Source organism: Pyxicephalus adspersus, chromosome 1 (assembly GCF_032062135.1).
Source record: "Pyxicephalus adspersus chromosome 1, UCB_Pads_2.0, whole genome shotgun sequence".
NCBI classification, from domain to species: domain Eukaryota; kingdom Metazoa; phylum Chordata; class Amphibia; order Anura; family Pyxicephalidae; genus Pyxicephalus; species Pyxicephalus adspersus.
In genome coordinates this window covers 8,636,351-8,652,188 of record NC_092858.1, presented here as the reverse complement: position 1 = coordinate 8,652,188, position 15,838 = coordinate 8,636,351, and the positions used below count along the sequence as shown (strand labels likewise).

The 15,838-nt window shown below is 40.6% G+C and overlaps 1 protein-coding gene across 1 annotated transcript; it reads right to left on the bottom strand.

Annotated features, from left to right (window-relative positions):
• Positions 1-2,877: 2,877 nt before the first annotated feature.
• On the bottom strand, positions 2,878-6,462 carry LRRC32 (leucine rich repeat containing 32). Its single transcript, XM_072401758.1, has one exon. It carries the CDS (start codon positions 6,432-6,434, stop codon positions 4,548-4,550), a length of 1,887 nt encoding a protein of 628 aa, XP_072257859.1. The 5' UTR covers positions 6,435-6,462; the 3' UTR covers positions 2,878-4,547.
• Positions 6,463-15,838: the final 9,376 nt, after the last annotated feature.

The following is a 15,838-nucleotide window of genomic DNA, read 5'->3' as shown; positions in this document are numbered from 1 at the left end:
TAACTGCGAAGGTTTGTGATGGTCCGGTGAAAGGTGGTTGGATCACTGAATTGCCTAGAAAGGTTTCTTTCTACCAGCTTGACAACTTTGGCTGCCTTTTCATAGCATTGCAATGAATTTTGAATTTAAAGTGAACCAATAATGGCCCCATACTAGGAAATTTTACAGATTTAGGAAGAGGGTGTGGTTAATTTATTCCGTGAAAAACCAATCCAACATTGAGACAGTTGAAAAATACTCTAGTGCTATGCTCTAATCCCACCCCTGAGCAACCACAATCATGTTTGGTGATTGGACACTCATAAACCAGGCACTGCATTGTAGGGTGGTTGGAGGTTGGAGGTCACATGCTCCCCCAAGCCAAGAAGTACTACGAAATACTGGGGCAATCTGATGGTGGATCAAGGGGTTAGAGGTGAACATGGAGGACAAGTGCATGCTCTTTGCCAACAATCCAAGTCATTGTCCATAGATGAACTTGCAGCACAAAGAAACCAGCTTTCCCCAGCATTGGAGGAGAAGTTCTACCCATGCCATATTAATCATTGAATGGAAGGCCCTAATACCACCTTGCCATAACTATTTGGTATCATTTCCTAAGTCTGCAATTATGTATCCTATTCTATATAAAACATATCAGAACCATCTATACCACCTAATCCCAGGTACACAAGTGTTAATATGAATCCACGGCCAAGACGTTTCATGCTCTTCACTGTTCTCCAGATCTATTTATTGAGAAGAAAGATAAACTATTTGGTGTCATATTGGAGAAATGCCTCCCACACGCTTTAACCTCTGTTTCGTGCAAAGCTCTTTTTTTAAACACATGCTTCAAATGTGCAGAAGATGTGTTCTGTTCTTTATCAGAAAGTCTGCAAATCCCGAGTTTCATCTGTAATCACGTCAGTAACCTTGGTGTTTTGGAATCCTAAAGCTAAACTCTGGGCAGATGGAAAAAACACAAAACACTGCAGCTCTGTATTTTTTAACACTCCATTAAATGCATTTGTTTAACTGCAGCCAGGTAAGTACCCAAATTTCACCTGGTATTGGCCATTTGTGGTTTTCTGTTGGGGAAGGAGAGAAACTGCACAGATGGTCAGGTAGGTGTGCTGCTGGGCAAAGAGCATTCCGATGGGAAGACTGACACAGATAAGGGTAAGAAAAGGCATAAAAGTCCTAAAGTACAGGTACCTATAGTGGAACTTTGGAAAATGGTCAATATATCTATGCAATACTTCCATAGGAGCTGTTGTATAAAATGTCTAATTCTGTCCATTCAGCTTTATGATTTTCATAGCCCCCTTGCCCAGTAGTCAGGCAGATGAGTCCACTTACAATGGAATACCTTGGTGTCTTCTGTCCAACCCCCGTCTACAGGAAAATGAAGGAGAAGCAGCAGAATGATGAGGTTGTGTCTATGTTCATTCTCCCTTACTCTATTACCATGTTCTGTCCCAATTAAAAAATGCAGATTGTTTGGTTCCCTATCAGCACACAGCACAATGAATTAGATTTTAGTCTCTCTGCCACTCTGATCTCTACTGTATAGGGACTTCAAGAGTCCTATTAACAAATCATATCCGGATACCTAACCTTGCTGCATTAGAAAATATACAATTAATGCATTAATGACTACAGTTTCATTATTTGTGTATTTTATGGAGTGCATATCATTTTTAGCAGATTAGTGGGAGAAGATTTGATCTTTTTATGTTGTCTATGACTACAGAATAAGATTTTCTTGGCTCCTGACATATCACTAAGACAGAAATTGATGAAAGGGTTCCCCGAAGTGGTCACATACAGCAAATAAAAAGCAGTATCCTAGCCCACCATTACACTATGCAGAAGCAAACATAAATATGAGTGCAGACAGGCAGTAATATAAGAGGGCAGTGAAAGGTTCACCCATATGCATAAATAATAGGTTATTGGCTGGGGCCACAAAGTAGATTGGGTTCATGGGCAGAAATGATGATAGTAAGGTTTGGCACAGGTGGAGAGATGGTTGGTTTGTGTTCAGGGGACAAGTTTGCTCTAGGAAAAAGAATCCTATAGGCATCAGAGGCAATCACGTCTTGGAGTCTGAGGACTTTATTGAACTTTTGTAGAATGTGGGACGAGGTGCAGGATGCCAAAGAGAACCTTTACATTATCTGGAGGGATGGGGAACTCTCAATCTTTGAGACACACTTGTCTTTTAAACATCCAATGGCTTTCTGGGGTGAACAAGCTTTGATGCCCCAAATGATCCCTCAGCTTATGTATAGACAACTTCGGGACTGCCTTATTGGATGATCTGACACTAACATCCCAAGTCTGGTATTGAGGTTCTTCCAATATGGTGAGCAAACTCTGATGCCCCAACTTATGACAACCCGGAAATAAACATAAGATATGGGAATCCATCCATAGCAGAAGTATTAGCATTGGTTCCTCAGAGGTTACAAACTCATTTATACACCGGCCTCAGGATAGTCTCAGGCCTTGTAGCCTACTAGGTCCCAAAGACATAGATGAGCTAGGGCCCAGCTACTCGAGTCTCCCCTGTTATTTGCCCATGGTTGGCTATAGAAATGGCCTCAGTAAATGGATGAGGCAGAAAAATATCCTTTATTTAGGATTGGCTCCTTCCTCTAGTATTTGTTGGGAAATCTTCTCAAGATCAGGAAAAAGCAACTGATCATCAAACTGGGAGACAAAATAAATTATGGAGCAACAAGAAAGTAAAAAAGTCAGAAATTACTTTACAACCAGAATTCACATGTATACTTACTGTAAATACAATTAAATTGCCCCTTTTAAACCAATATGTTTGGCCCCACCTTCTCCTTCAAAGTCTTCAAATAAAATTCCAGATATCAAACGCCATTCCCTGAATCATTGGTGTTTTAATTACACAAAATAATGCTGATTTATTAATTTCATTTAAAAAAATAAATATCCTAACATGATCACATTTCCAAGAATTGCACATTGCTGTTTCCATGTCACGAGGAGGCATATAGACAATTGCAGTAATTTGTACTATTGTTATGGGATTGTATACATTCATTTTACTAGTTCCCCAAAGGAATCCTTAAAATATTTTTTTAGGTCTTATGTACCCCTGCAAAACCATTCATTAGGGAACATTTGGAAAAATGGCCATGGACCTTGTAAGTCAACAACAAATGGGAGGCCAACTGGTTACGAATGGTTCCTCTGGAGGGTCAGCTCAATCAAAAGTGAAGTTTTAGATATAGATAAAGGCCAATGGGCTGAGTCAGGCCCTGGCTTTTTATATTTCTGGAGAAATATTACACTGATATTTCGGTGTCGTGATTCAATACCTGTCAATCTGGAAAGTTTGGTAGCTCCTGCTCACCATTGTGTGTTTCGGCTCCTACTATTATAGTCTATGAATTATAATAATATATTAAACAGTTCAATAGTAATCATGGCTGGCATACTCAGGAACTCAGATATTCCAACTTGGAATTATGTCAATGTTCCCCCCAGCCCCTTTTAGCTGGGTGCACCACCCGGCACTTTTCAGTAACCACCTGGCTGTATTTGGGTGGTTACTGAAGTTGGGTCACAATACAGCTTCCTACCACCCTGCTACAGCTTCTTCCCACCCAGCTTAAGAAACATTCTGAGGAAAATACTGAATATATATTTGTAGTTATTAGGATGTGGTTGGGTTTCAGTAAGGTTTGAATCACTTTATGTCTGCAATTATATCTCAGAGACTTCCATCCGAAACCCCAACCCATCCAATGCAAAAACACATGATGGAAACCAACTGGATTGAATATTTAAGAATTACCTGTAGGGGGAGACACAAGATATTACGGATTGTGTGTGCCTGTTTAATCCCTGAGAGATGAAGGAATTCAGGAAATCAATAGTTTTAAATGCTGATTATGATATATGTCAAAGGAATTCATTGCAAAAGTTTGAGGTGAAATCATTTTTTGTTTTTTTGGTTTAACCATAGAATGTTGGTTGCAGGCAGCATTGATTAGGTCTTGTATACTGAGGACATCAAAAGAGAAAACCCACTTGCATATGTAGAATTTGGAACGTATACATATATATATATTATATATATATTTTTTTTTTCTACAAGGATAACCATCGTATATGTGTAGAATTCCATTTGGGAACATAAAATGAAACTGCATTTTTTTTAAAAGAATGGTTTTTTGAAGGGGGATACTTTTGTGTAGCTTCAACATACATACAATATCAGCTCTTGGTCACAAATTGTAAGAATTCTAGAAAACCATTTTTCCAAAAAAGCTTCCTTTATTTTGTAACCTACCATAGGAAGTACAAAATAAAGTATAAATGCATCCAAGTAAACCCTTTCTTGCTTTGATAGAAATTGTCTCACCAACATTGATGAAAATTAGGTTTAAAATCAATTTTTTTTATAGCTATGTATTGGTAAAAAATAAAACATGAACTGTGGATTTTAAAACTGTTTCGGCCGAGGAATGATTGTTGAGTCTTTCATATAAGTCCAACACAATGAGGAACAGGAGATTTTCAAGCTAAGCCTTAAATTGCTGGTTAAGTTTTTGTCTACAGTAACAAGCCAAAGATCCAACGCCAATGGCAGTCACCAATGAAACCAAGACAACCGTTAAAATTATAACTGTGTTCGTGTTCTTTACATCGTTGTTTTCACAGTTTTCCAAACTAGCCTGCCCAAGAATTATCTCTTCCTTCTGGCCATTAGAGTTAAAACACATGGTGGCATCAAGATGATTAATGGTTACAGTGTTTCTTCTGACCATATGGATGATCCAACTGTTTTCACAGCAACTCAATGGATTCCCAGTCAAAGAAAGAGTTTTTAATGTGTTCTCCAATATCGGGATATTGCTGTCCTTCAGATTGCTGAAGCTATTGTTGCTCAGATCGAGCGTTTCTAATTGACAGTTTCTGTTCCACGTAGGCAACCAGGTTAAACTATTTCCTGACAAGTTCAAATATCTTAAATGGACTAGAAGAGGAAGGTCAACATTCAACTGAAAGATAGCACTTTCTTCTAAGTGTAGGACTTCTAGAGATCTTTCCAACCCCTTCAAAGCATTTTGTCTTATAACAAGTCCAAAATTTCTGGAGACATCTAGAAAAGTCAATGAGGTTCCATAAAACGCACGTTCGGGGATGACTTTTAACATGTTCTCTCTGAGGTTTAAATGTTGCAGAGATGAAATGTTAAAAAACGATAGGCACTTCTCATTCTTTATATTTTCAGTGTTCATTTCACTGTTGAGACCACACAGCTCAACATTATTGCTCTGTAGATTAATATATTTAATGCTGGGTAGTCTTTGGAAGATTTTAGATTCAACAAACTGCAGCTGGTTATTTTGCAAGTGAAGTATTTTCAAATTAGGTAGAGAGATTGAAGCTAGTGACATATTCTGTATGGAGTTGCCACTTAAGTCAAGTTCTTCCAAAAAGTTCAAAGCAACGACGTTGCCAAATGAAAAATATTCCATGCAGTTCTGGCTCAGGTTTATAAATTTGAGCATGGGCATGGTGCTAAAAAAATCTTCTGGTATAGATTTTATGTTATTGTAGCTTAAATCTAAATGGGTAAGTGTGAAAAAATTAACCATAGTAGTATTCCTTGATGGTTCTTCTTCTTCTAACCAAGCAAGTTCATCGTGAGATGAGTTTTCATCAAAACTTATGAGATTCATTGATAGATTTAAGGTCATGAGATTGTTAACAGTTGGTAAAATAGGGAAATGTACAAGTTTGTTGTCACTTAAGTCAACATGTTTGAGATAGTATTCTTCTTCTGAATCCAACGTGTGGAATGTCCGAATGCTATTTTTGCCGAGATTGAGGCTTTCAAGCTGATGGAGGTTAAATTTAGATATGCAGGTAATGGAGTTCATGACCAGATTAATTTTCCTGAGATGCACAAGGTGGTCGAAAGAGCCCTCCTCGATGTCCATGATAATATTATTATGAAGGTCTACCTCTGATAAAAGAGGGGTTCCTGAGAAAGTCTCTTGGGAAATCATTATGATGCTATTGCCTGCTAAGGAAAGGTAACGAAGGTTGGGGGCATTTTGTATAAAACTCCCTGACATGTCCGTGTACAAGCTGTTTCTTGACAAGTCCAACTTTTGCACATTTGGTAAAAGTCCCAATCCGGGTGATTTAAAGGCAAACCTATCCAAGTTGTTGTCGGAAAGGTTGATCTCCTTCAAGTGAACCATGTTCACAAAGGTGTTGGGTTCAATGAAATTTATTTTGTTGCTACTGAGATCCAGAAACTCCAGGAAGGAATAGTAGGACAATGGGTTCTTGGTGATGTTCTTCAAATTGTTCCTTGAAAGGTTGAGGGACCGAATGCCTACGTGAAGCTCCAATGGAACCTGCAGCAGCGACTTGTTCTGACATGATGCTACCATGTTTGTCTGGTTGAAAGAGAAATATTGAGAAAGTTAAAACAATATGATAATAACAAACTGAGGATGATAAAAACATTTTCATTGCATGAATAAAATCAAATCTGCAGAACCATTCAACTGGAATCTCTTGATTGCTTGTAGTCAAAAACTCCAAGCCAACAAGAGCCTCCTTTAATACGAGACATTCATTCTAATAAAAATCAACTGAATTGGCTGTTTTCCTAATTCAGTACTCACGATTGTCATCTAATCACAAACATGCTGTGCTTAATGTAAAACTATTAACTTGTGATTTGTGGTTTTGAAATTCAGAATAATACTTCTTGCTTTGCTTGACTTAACTTTGCTGGCCAGACAGCCACCACCCTACCATTGTTTCATGAACTTATAAAGTTTCTTTAGGGCGATACTGTCCCACTACGACTGTTTTAACCGAAGATGTTGGCAGATCTATGGCTCTATGTTTTAAAGGTTACAGAAATAGCATACAAATTTATTATCAAGGTTTTTTAGTGGACCCATAAACACTGCCAATAAATCATGGATCATCAGTTGTAGCATTCCGTAAGCTTGGTAGCTGCTATAGATTTATGTTAATTTTTTTATACTTCTCTAATTTGATTCTTTTGTTGCAACCATTTTTATTTGTTCAATCATGGACTCCTGCTTGATTAATTCTTAACTGTTCTCACAAATGTGTGACGTAGATCAGCCTCAACTGCAGCCTCTTCCCTGGCAGTGTGATCAATGGGGAGAAGAGACTAAAGCCCTGTGCAGAATTTGGATGGACATCAGATGATTGACACAGGAAATGGTCTTTCCTCATCATTTCCAGTGACAGATGAATGAACGAGGGCTCCACACACAGCACCGTTCTGTTCTAAGAAGAGGAGAGCGGAGAAGATGAGCGAGCAGCACCCTGCTGTACCCTGCTCCGTAAGAGTGTACAGCGATTGCTCCAGAATGGTCATTCATCAATTTGTCATGACAGATTATTGAATGATGTCAGGGGACCACTGTACATACGGGGCCCAAACGCACACAACTGTCTATCATTTGAAACCAAACTCCTGCTTTTATCATATGCAATTCAGGCTGGTGGTTATTGCAGAAAAGGGACAGGTGATGAAGTTTCTGCAAAAACTCTTCTTACCTGCCTGAACACCACCCAGCTGTCAAATTTTGCTGAGCCAAGCAATCTCGGCTTCCCATGAGCGTGCTGGGAATGAACAAACTCCCGTGCGCCCGCTACAGAGTTACATCAACCCGACATGGCCAATCAAGATGGCCAAAGATCATGTTCTGGAAGAAAAGAAGAATGTAGATGGCAGCTCCCTGCGACGGAACAGGCATAGGTCAGTAATCCTTGGGGTTAAATTGTACCTAAACTCAACATTTTTACTTTACACAGAAGGGTAGACAATCCTTCTAATGGGAGCCTCCTGGGATACCTACGTCACACATCCTGGGTGGCTCTGGCTGCTCCTTTTGCGCATTTTTCCTCCTCACGCATGTGCAGTAAGATCAGCTCTCTTTTTGTCCCTTCACAGCGGCTACGTCACCCAATGTCACACCTGTGCAGTGCGAGATCGGGTGACGAAGAAAGAAGACCGAAGAGAAAACTAAGGATGGCAGCACCTGGTGCTTCCTCTGGAGGAAGAAGCAGCGCCGATACGAAGAGGAATTCTAGGATGACGTAGGACCAGAACATGGGAAGGACCAGTGCCATCGAGGGATCTGTGGTATTAAAGGTAAGAGTGATTTTTTTGTTTTTGGTTTAGTTCCGCTTTAAGAAAATGCTTCCTGTTAGCAGTATCCATCATTTGAACCACGTGAGCTCATATTTGCGAGGTGTGTACAATATTTTGGCCACATAGTATATCACATTTTCAGGATTATAATTTACCTGTTCATATATTTGTATTAATTATATTACACCAAGGTATTGAAAAACTTAAGTTTCAATGTAATTCCTCCATCTTCAGCTATTGCTAAGCCAGCATTTCCAAACCTATTTAACCTAGAGGAACCCTTAAAATAACTTTCTAGGGGAACCCCTTCTATAATTACTATAGCCACAGCTCACAGTACATTAGTGTGGTGGTCAGTGGGAAGAATGTCACCCTTATAGATAGCCAAAAAAACCATTGGTGTCTCCTAAACTGAGAGGAACAAACTGCTCATTGCTGGAGGAACCCCCAGCAACCTCTGGCGGAACCCTGCTTGGGAAACACTCTGCTTTACAAATACACTTCCCAAATGTCTTCTTCTCTCATTTCTTTGTGAAGCATGAAAATAAAATAATTGCTAATTTTACACACAGTATTTAATTTAATTTATTTTTGAAAGCTTTTAAATATCATTGTTTTCCTTCCTTAGGGTTTTCCCTAATATTTACCATGCCCCATGCTTGTTCCTCACATTTTATTTATTATATTATTGCATCCAAGGCAATTCTTTTCTTTTTCCACACACTGTGTTTAAACATTGCGTTAATCTATTACAGGCTGATCATCAAGGCTTCTTACATCTGGAAGTGGCACAAAAGAACGGGTGAAATCCCCATGACTAAAGCTGGGGGAGCTTGTGCTAATTGTTGTAGAATTCTAGGAACATCTGTTTCACATGAATGCTCAGCACATGGAAGAAGAGCAGATGTTCTTGCGTAATGCAATCACATGTCTTACAGAAGATTTGACATTTTACTGCAAAATGTAACAAGAAACACAACATGTATACAGTATTTTGCTTGTATAGCTTAGAAAGCAAACAAAGGCTTATTGAAGGCAATATCCCTATTTAATGTACAGCGCTGCGTAATATGTTGGCGCTATATAAATCCTGTTTAATAATAATAATAATAATAATGTGTAGGAAAATGTGGTAACCCGTTATAGCCATAAAGTGGTCACGGACAGGCATGGGGGAGATTTTAAACTGCCATGATTGGACTACCTATTGCTAGTTACTAATGAATCAGAATAGATGGGCAGAGAAGGGAGAGAATGAGTGGAGGTTTTTAATTCCTCACGGTATTTAACCATTGGCCTCCTTCTTCCGTTCCACATTTAGGATTAAGACCCAAGTGGTTGTGTCAATAATCAGCAAAATACTTTCCCTGTCTGCTGGTTAGTCAGCGACGCAGTTTAGATCTCTACCAGACACATCTACCCTAATCAGAAAAGCTGGACATTTACCCTTTATCTGATTATAAGGTCAGTGTCTGCTCATGCCTGGTCTATAAGGCTTCTGTTTGTTCATGCTCTGACTAAGGCTAGGTACATACGTGCAATAATTATTGTTTGAAAACGAACGATCCACGATTATTCCCGATTATTTTGAACAATCGTATTCTGCACAATGCTGTACATGCTGTAACGATACGATCGTTCAAATATAATCCACCAATAGTGTACACACACTAGATACGATCGTTCAAATGATGCAGGAAGTGAAATGTACCGGAGAAAGTGTATCCACGATCACTGAACGACTGTACACACAATAGATTACGAATGATTGTTGCCCGATCAGATCCGCCGGGAAAGTCGTTGGTTTCCAGTGAGATTCCCCGTTCGGCGGCAGCGTTGACCAGTCGCTGTGCATTTTTTTTGTTAACAATTATCGAACGATCTTTCGTGGATTGTTAGTTTCCAGCGACAATTATTGCACATTTGTACGCAGCCTTACTTTTTTCTTTGGACATTGTATGCTTATCTGTTAGTCATTGGTCCATCTGCTGATCTAGAAACTCTGTAGCTATGACCATCTGTCTGCTGGCTTACACTACTTTAGCATCTGGCCTGTTGGTCCATGACGGTGGATCCATCAAATTCCATGATAACAATCATTTAAAATCTAAGGCTGTTTACAGGTTTTCAAGCATTACATTATTATAGTATTTATATAGCGCCGACATATTATGCAGCGCTGTTCAAAGTCCATAGTCATGTCACTAGCTGTCCTTCAAAGGAGCTCACAATTTAATGTCTTATGTCCTATTTTTTTAGGGAAGCCAATTACCAAACTGCATGTTTTTGGGATGTGGGAGGAAACCCGAGTACCCGGAGGAAACCCACGAAAACATAGGGAAAACCTGCACACTCCATGCAGATAGAGTCCTTGCCAGGATATTATTAAAGGGACTCCTAAACAATTGCCAATTCCCTGTAATAGAAGGTATCATATACCAACTTTTTGGTGGCTCATTTTAGCTAATTTGCTTCTGATCCAGCACTAAAGCCTTTGTAAAACTTTTCAGCTGCATATGCCTTCATTCTGTGCAATACTCCATACTTTGACCCCTATGGCATTCCAGGACACAGCAGTGACCTTGGGGTCAGAGGAAAGAGCCACAGAGAGCATTTGGGAAAATGGGACTTTGGATACAATTCCATTGCCGGCAGCTCTCACTGATTGATATAATCCTTGCAGCTGCAAAATCGTAATGGTGATTGGCTCAAAGCACTTTTGAGGTCACTGATGACCGTTATTTACCTCCATTCATAACTAACAGGAAATATATGAGACCAGAAAGGACAGGAAATTGCTGTGGTGCCTAGAGCTAACCATACATGCTACAGCCTTGTCGCAACATCTCTAATAGTTGGAGCAACAATTAAGCATATTCAGCGCCTGTATTATCAATTAATAAATAAATTGCTGTAGGCCTTCACATTATAAAGGGTTGGTAAACCAAGAGTTGTAAAATCCAATCCTTACTTGTACAGTGCTTTTTATAAACCATGGCAAACTGTGAGGGGTATGGGGTAGAATAAATGGGCATTATGCTATGATGTGTTGGCTTCACAAAAGAAGGGAATCCTTATCCACTGGTACACCATGGTAGAGTGGTGCAAATATAAGTTGAAATACTCTGCAAATTTAAGTTGAAACCATTGGACCACACGCCTCTATTGTTGTCCTTATTGCCCTTCATGCTTACTCGTTCTTAGGAACTGGACATCTTTTGAACATGGGCTTCTCACTGTTCCACCTTGTGCTCCCTGTGCTCCCATTTTTAATCCTTCTGTAGTCAATGTCGACTTGCTTCCCCTAATGTAGTATTCACATAACCTTTAGAACAGGTGCTCTTCATTTATGTAGGGAGAGACCAGTGGTCAAGGTAAAAATTGGGCTTGCTTTATGATCACAGTGCCGGGACAGAGAAGTTCCCTCAACAAGAAGAATCCTCTTTCCCTGTTCATGAGCTGTGAACTACTTTAGAGGCATAGGTAGAAGGACCAACCCCTTTCACAACTCTCTTCTGATAAACTGCCCAAGGTTGTCATGATTTCTACCTACCCCTTAGTTTTAAGACTATTTGCTAAGAACCAGTGACTCTCCCTTATCTCAGCATAGGAAACATACCCAATACCTCCTGGGGGAGCAAAGTCAAAAACACTATGGTACCAGGATAAATATACCTAGCCATCAAATGCATGGCGTCTTCTCACCACAACTACTCCAGAAAGACATGAGCTCCTCATCGTTCAGACTTTACAGTGCTTTAAAACACCACCCTGTGTTTCCTGTCCCAAGGACCAAGCAGAAGAAATAGGAAATCTTTCAAACTGAAAGCAGTTGTCCTGGTAATGGGTGCCCCATTGGAAATGTTCTCTTACCTCTGGGGGCAACTCAAAACCTTTGTATAGAGATTCACTTTAAAGGCTAACTTTATTTTTTTTTTAATTCGATTGGAAACAAAAACTGTAAAGCACAACCCTGTCAGTGCTATATGATTTGGCCCAACCACAGATTGGTGTTACTTTAAAGTGGATTACCAGCCTACTCTTAAGGTCCTCATTACAGGAACATCAAGTTGTTCAAAGGTATATTTAGAAGGGCTTGGGTGTCATAAAGTGAGTCATTAGGAGGCCATAGAATTGGTTACATAGAAACGGGGTAGTTTTAGGTAATGCATAAGACCAGGGGGTGCAGTATGGGGGTACCTCTCAACGTTTGGAACTTTTTAACTCAATGTATGGTAGGTAATGGGCACCACCCTGCCACGCTCCCTTTTAGGGGCAGTTTGGATATATGCAGATATAGAGTCTTTAAATCAGGAACAGTTGGGATGAATTAAGAAAGACAGTGGATTACTTGAGTATAAAATTTTTGCACTTTGCAAACTAAATGGTAAATGGTAAACCAACTTCATACCTGAACATCTGCAAAGGAAGTTAAAGAAACTATCTAAGCAAGAAAGTCACCAGGAGGTAGTGCTAAGAGACATGCAATGGTTCTTGGTGGCTTTTTGCTGCAGCTCTATGCTGCACCGTGTAGTGTTAAGCCATGGTAGTGCCGCACAGAGAACCAGCCACTGCGGCAATGTAACCCCAGCACACGCACATTTACATTGCTTCTCTTTCCATCAGTGGCCATCCAATGGGCAGAGGATCGCCATGAACTTGGTGGTCCACTGTGGAGTTGGTGGGGAAGGCCCTTCTGAGGTCTCAATGATGACAGTATTATCTCTGCACGATGGCTGCACCCAGGTGGCTGAAGCTCACCACCCACCAATAAGTACAATTCCACTTTAAGACTGGAATATGAATAACACACAATGGGTTTATTTAAGCGATTTTGCTAAGTCTATTAAGTTAAGACCATGTTTTAGCAATGCTGCATACTACATGTCCTTTTCTTCATATGAATCCTTTTTATTTCCCAGCTTGCAATGCTGGAAGTCTGCCCATTTCAGGAGGAATTTCTCCCAGTTGGCTCAGAATGCTGTGATGGATTTTAGTGTTACTTCATGTTCTAATCTGAAATATTAATTGCTGTACTTTGTGTTGTGGGGGTGAACTCACTGAGATTACAACACATAAAACACATTCCCCCCAGACAGTGTCTTCCTCGGGTCTTTGAAGTTCTTCGATGGAGTTTACCCCGTGAGAGCAGATGCTGGGAGAGGAGCAGCAGTGGCTAAGGAATGGTAAACATTTCCATTAACAAAGAAAAAAAAAACCCTTCAAATTCCAACAGCAACACTTCCTAATCTACTCTCCAGAGAGATGATTGTGCACTTTCACAGGGAATAAAGAATGTTAGGAGAAGCTGCTACGGTGGTGACTGTCATGGACTGATATTACATTATGAAGATATGGGAAGCCAAGTGCAAAGGACATCTTCGGGGCAAAATTCCCCCACCAGTCCCAAAGCACCGCATCCCTGTTACCACTCCGCTCACAGGTCTCACTTCTTGTCACAAAAATTGTGCAGCCCTAATGGCTCCTCTGTTTAGCAGCTTGTAGCATCCCCAGCATCCCTTTAGTCCTATGCATTCTTTCCATCTCAGCATCCCCGGCACACAGTGCACAGCTGAAGGGGATTAGAGAGTCCTGCAGCCAATGAGCAGTTTAATTCCTGCTCATGATCCTGTCCTACTATTGGCCACAAGTCCTATTTAGGACCCTCTAGTTCTAGATGCAGTTTGTTGGATGTTCAGTTTGTTACATGCTGTTTTCTTAACAATATTCTTCCCTTGATTACAGACCCCTGGCTTTCCCTGACCTCACTCTGGTTTCTCTCTTGCCCTGGCCTTGGCCTGTCCTGATATCGATTATTGCGTGCCATCTGCCCTGACTTTGGAATATATTGACCATGAGTATTGCCTGGTGCCTGCCACTGGACTGCTTTGCTGCTTGGAGATAACCAGTTTGCAGCCCCCTGGTTCCCCACCAGAGATGAGCACAGAACAGATGGCTTTGGTGCAGGGAAAGCCAGTGAATGCGTACCAGGTTGGTTTGGTAACAGCAGAAGGTATAGAGGTTCTTAGCCATGATTATTGCTTGTCACCAGCCTCAACATTGGATCGTCCCAACTTTGACCTTCACCTCCTCTCTGTTTTTATACTCAGTAACCTACTGGATGTCTCTACCCCAGCCAGGGGGTCTCTAAACCTTCTACTGTTACCAAACCAACCTGGCTGTCCCTGCACCAAAGCCATCTGTTCTCTGCTCATCCCTGGTGGGAAACCAAGGGGCCGCAAACTGGTGATCTCCCAGCAGCAAAGCAGTCCAGTGGCCACTAGTGTACTCCCTCGCAGGAGACACTTAGACTTAGGGCCCTTGGTAAACCAATGCAACCTGCCAGGGGGCATACCCGTAACAACCACCAAAGAAAACCCAATCTTTTGGAAGAATGTTTTCTTTATCTTTGAAAGAAAGAAAAAAAGAAAGAAAGAAGAGAAAAGAAAGAAAGAAAGAAAGAAAGAAAGAAAGAAAGAAAGAAAGAAAGAAAGAAAGAAAGAAAGAAGAGTTGCTTCCATGTCCATGTATTGGTCCCTTTTTTGCCAATATCATCTTCTGGTCTATTTAAAAAAAAAGACCCTGCCGCAAAGAGCCAATAGGAAGTGTCCACATCAGACAAGAAATGATGTGGCCACCCCAGGAATACCGAACAATACGTTTCCAATTTCCCATCTGACCAGGTTCGACTTAAGAAACGAAACTTAGATAACAGTAATAAAAATTTCAATATCCAAAAAAACTTTTTTTGGAAAAAGCGTGATCTCCAGGAAATCATTTATCACCCATATGTTTTCCATGATACAGAACAATTTACCTAAATTGCTAAATATTTGTCAGGCTGGATGACAAATTGCCTCCTTTCCGGCCAATCACAGTGACAGGTGCACTTTAAGACCTCTCCTGTGATTTCTGACAGTCCTTTGCTGCATTTTTTTTTTCAGGGTTTTCAAACTTAATCAGGTGTGACGGCTTTTTGGCATTTCTTATTCTTTTGTACGTATCCCTTCCACGAAAAACACACTTAATAATTTCTCAGGTCCTGGTGGACTGTGGAATTGTTCTGCTCTATAAAAAGCTGCAGCATGTTGTGGAGCCAAACTTCCCAGAGGAAAAACTCCCTTCTCTTCCAGATTCTTGCAGGAACTTGGCGCCGGTCAGCGTATTGTTATCTGCCCGACTTTCTCCGCTTGGAGATTCTCATCAAGAGGTCGCTGCAAATATGAAGAGTTATTTCATCCCCAGCTTCTCCCCTGCTGACGTCAAACTCACTGCAAAATGGGCTTAGAAGGGGTTGGGGTGACTTTTGTCATTAATATCATGAAAAGGCTGCCAGACAACAGCAAACATGATGGGGAAAATATCTCGCCTTTCCAAGATGTTCTTGTGCAGAACGGAGCCAAGCTGGATTGGGAAAGCTGGGAGATATAAAGTGTGACTTTGACTCCCTCCGTTATATCGGCCGCCATGACCACCTGCTTACACCTGTCTGATCACATGACTGCTTGGTTACACCTGTCTGATCACATGACTGCTTGCTTACTGTCTGATCACATGGTTGCCTGCTTACACCTGTCTGATCACATGACTGTCTGCATACACCTGTCTGATCACATGACTTCCTGCTTAGACCTGTCTGATCACATGACTGTC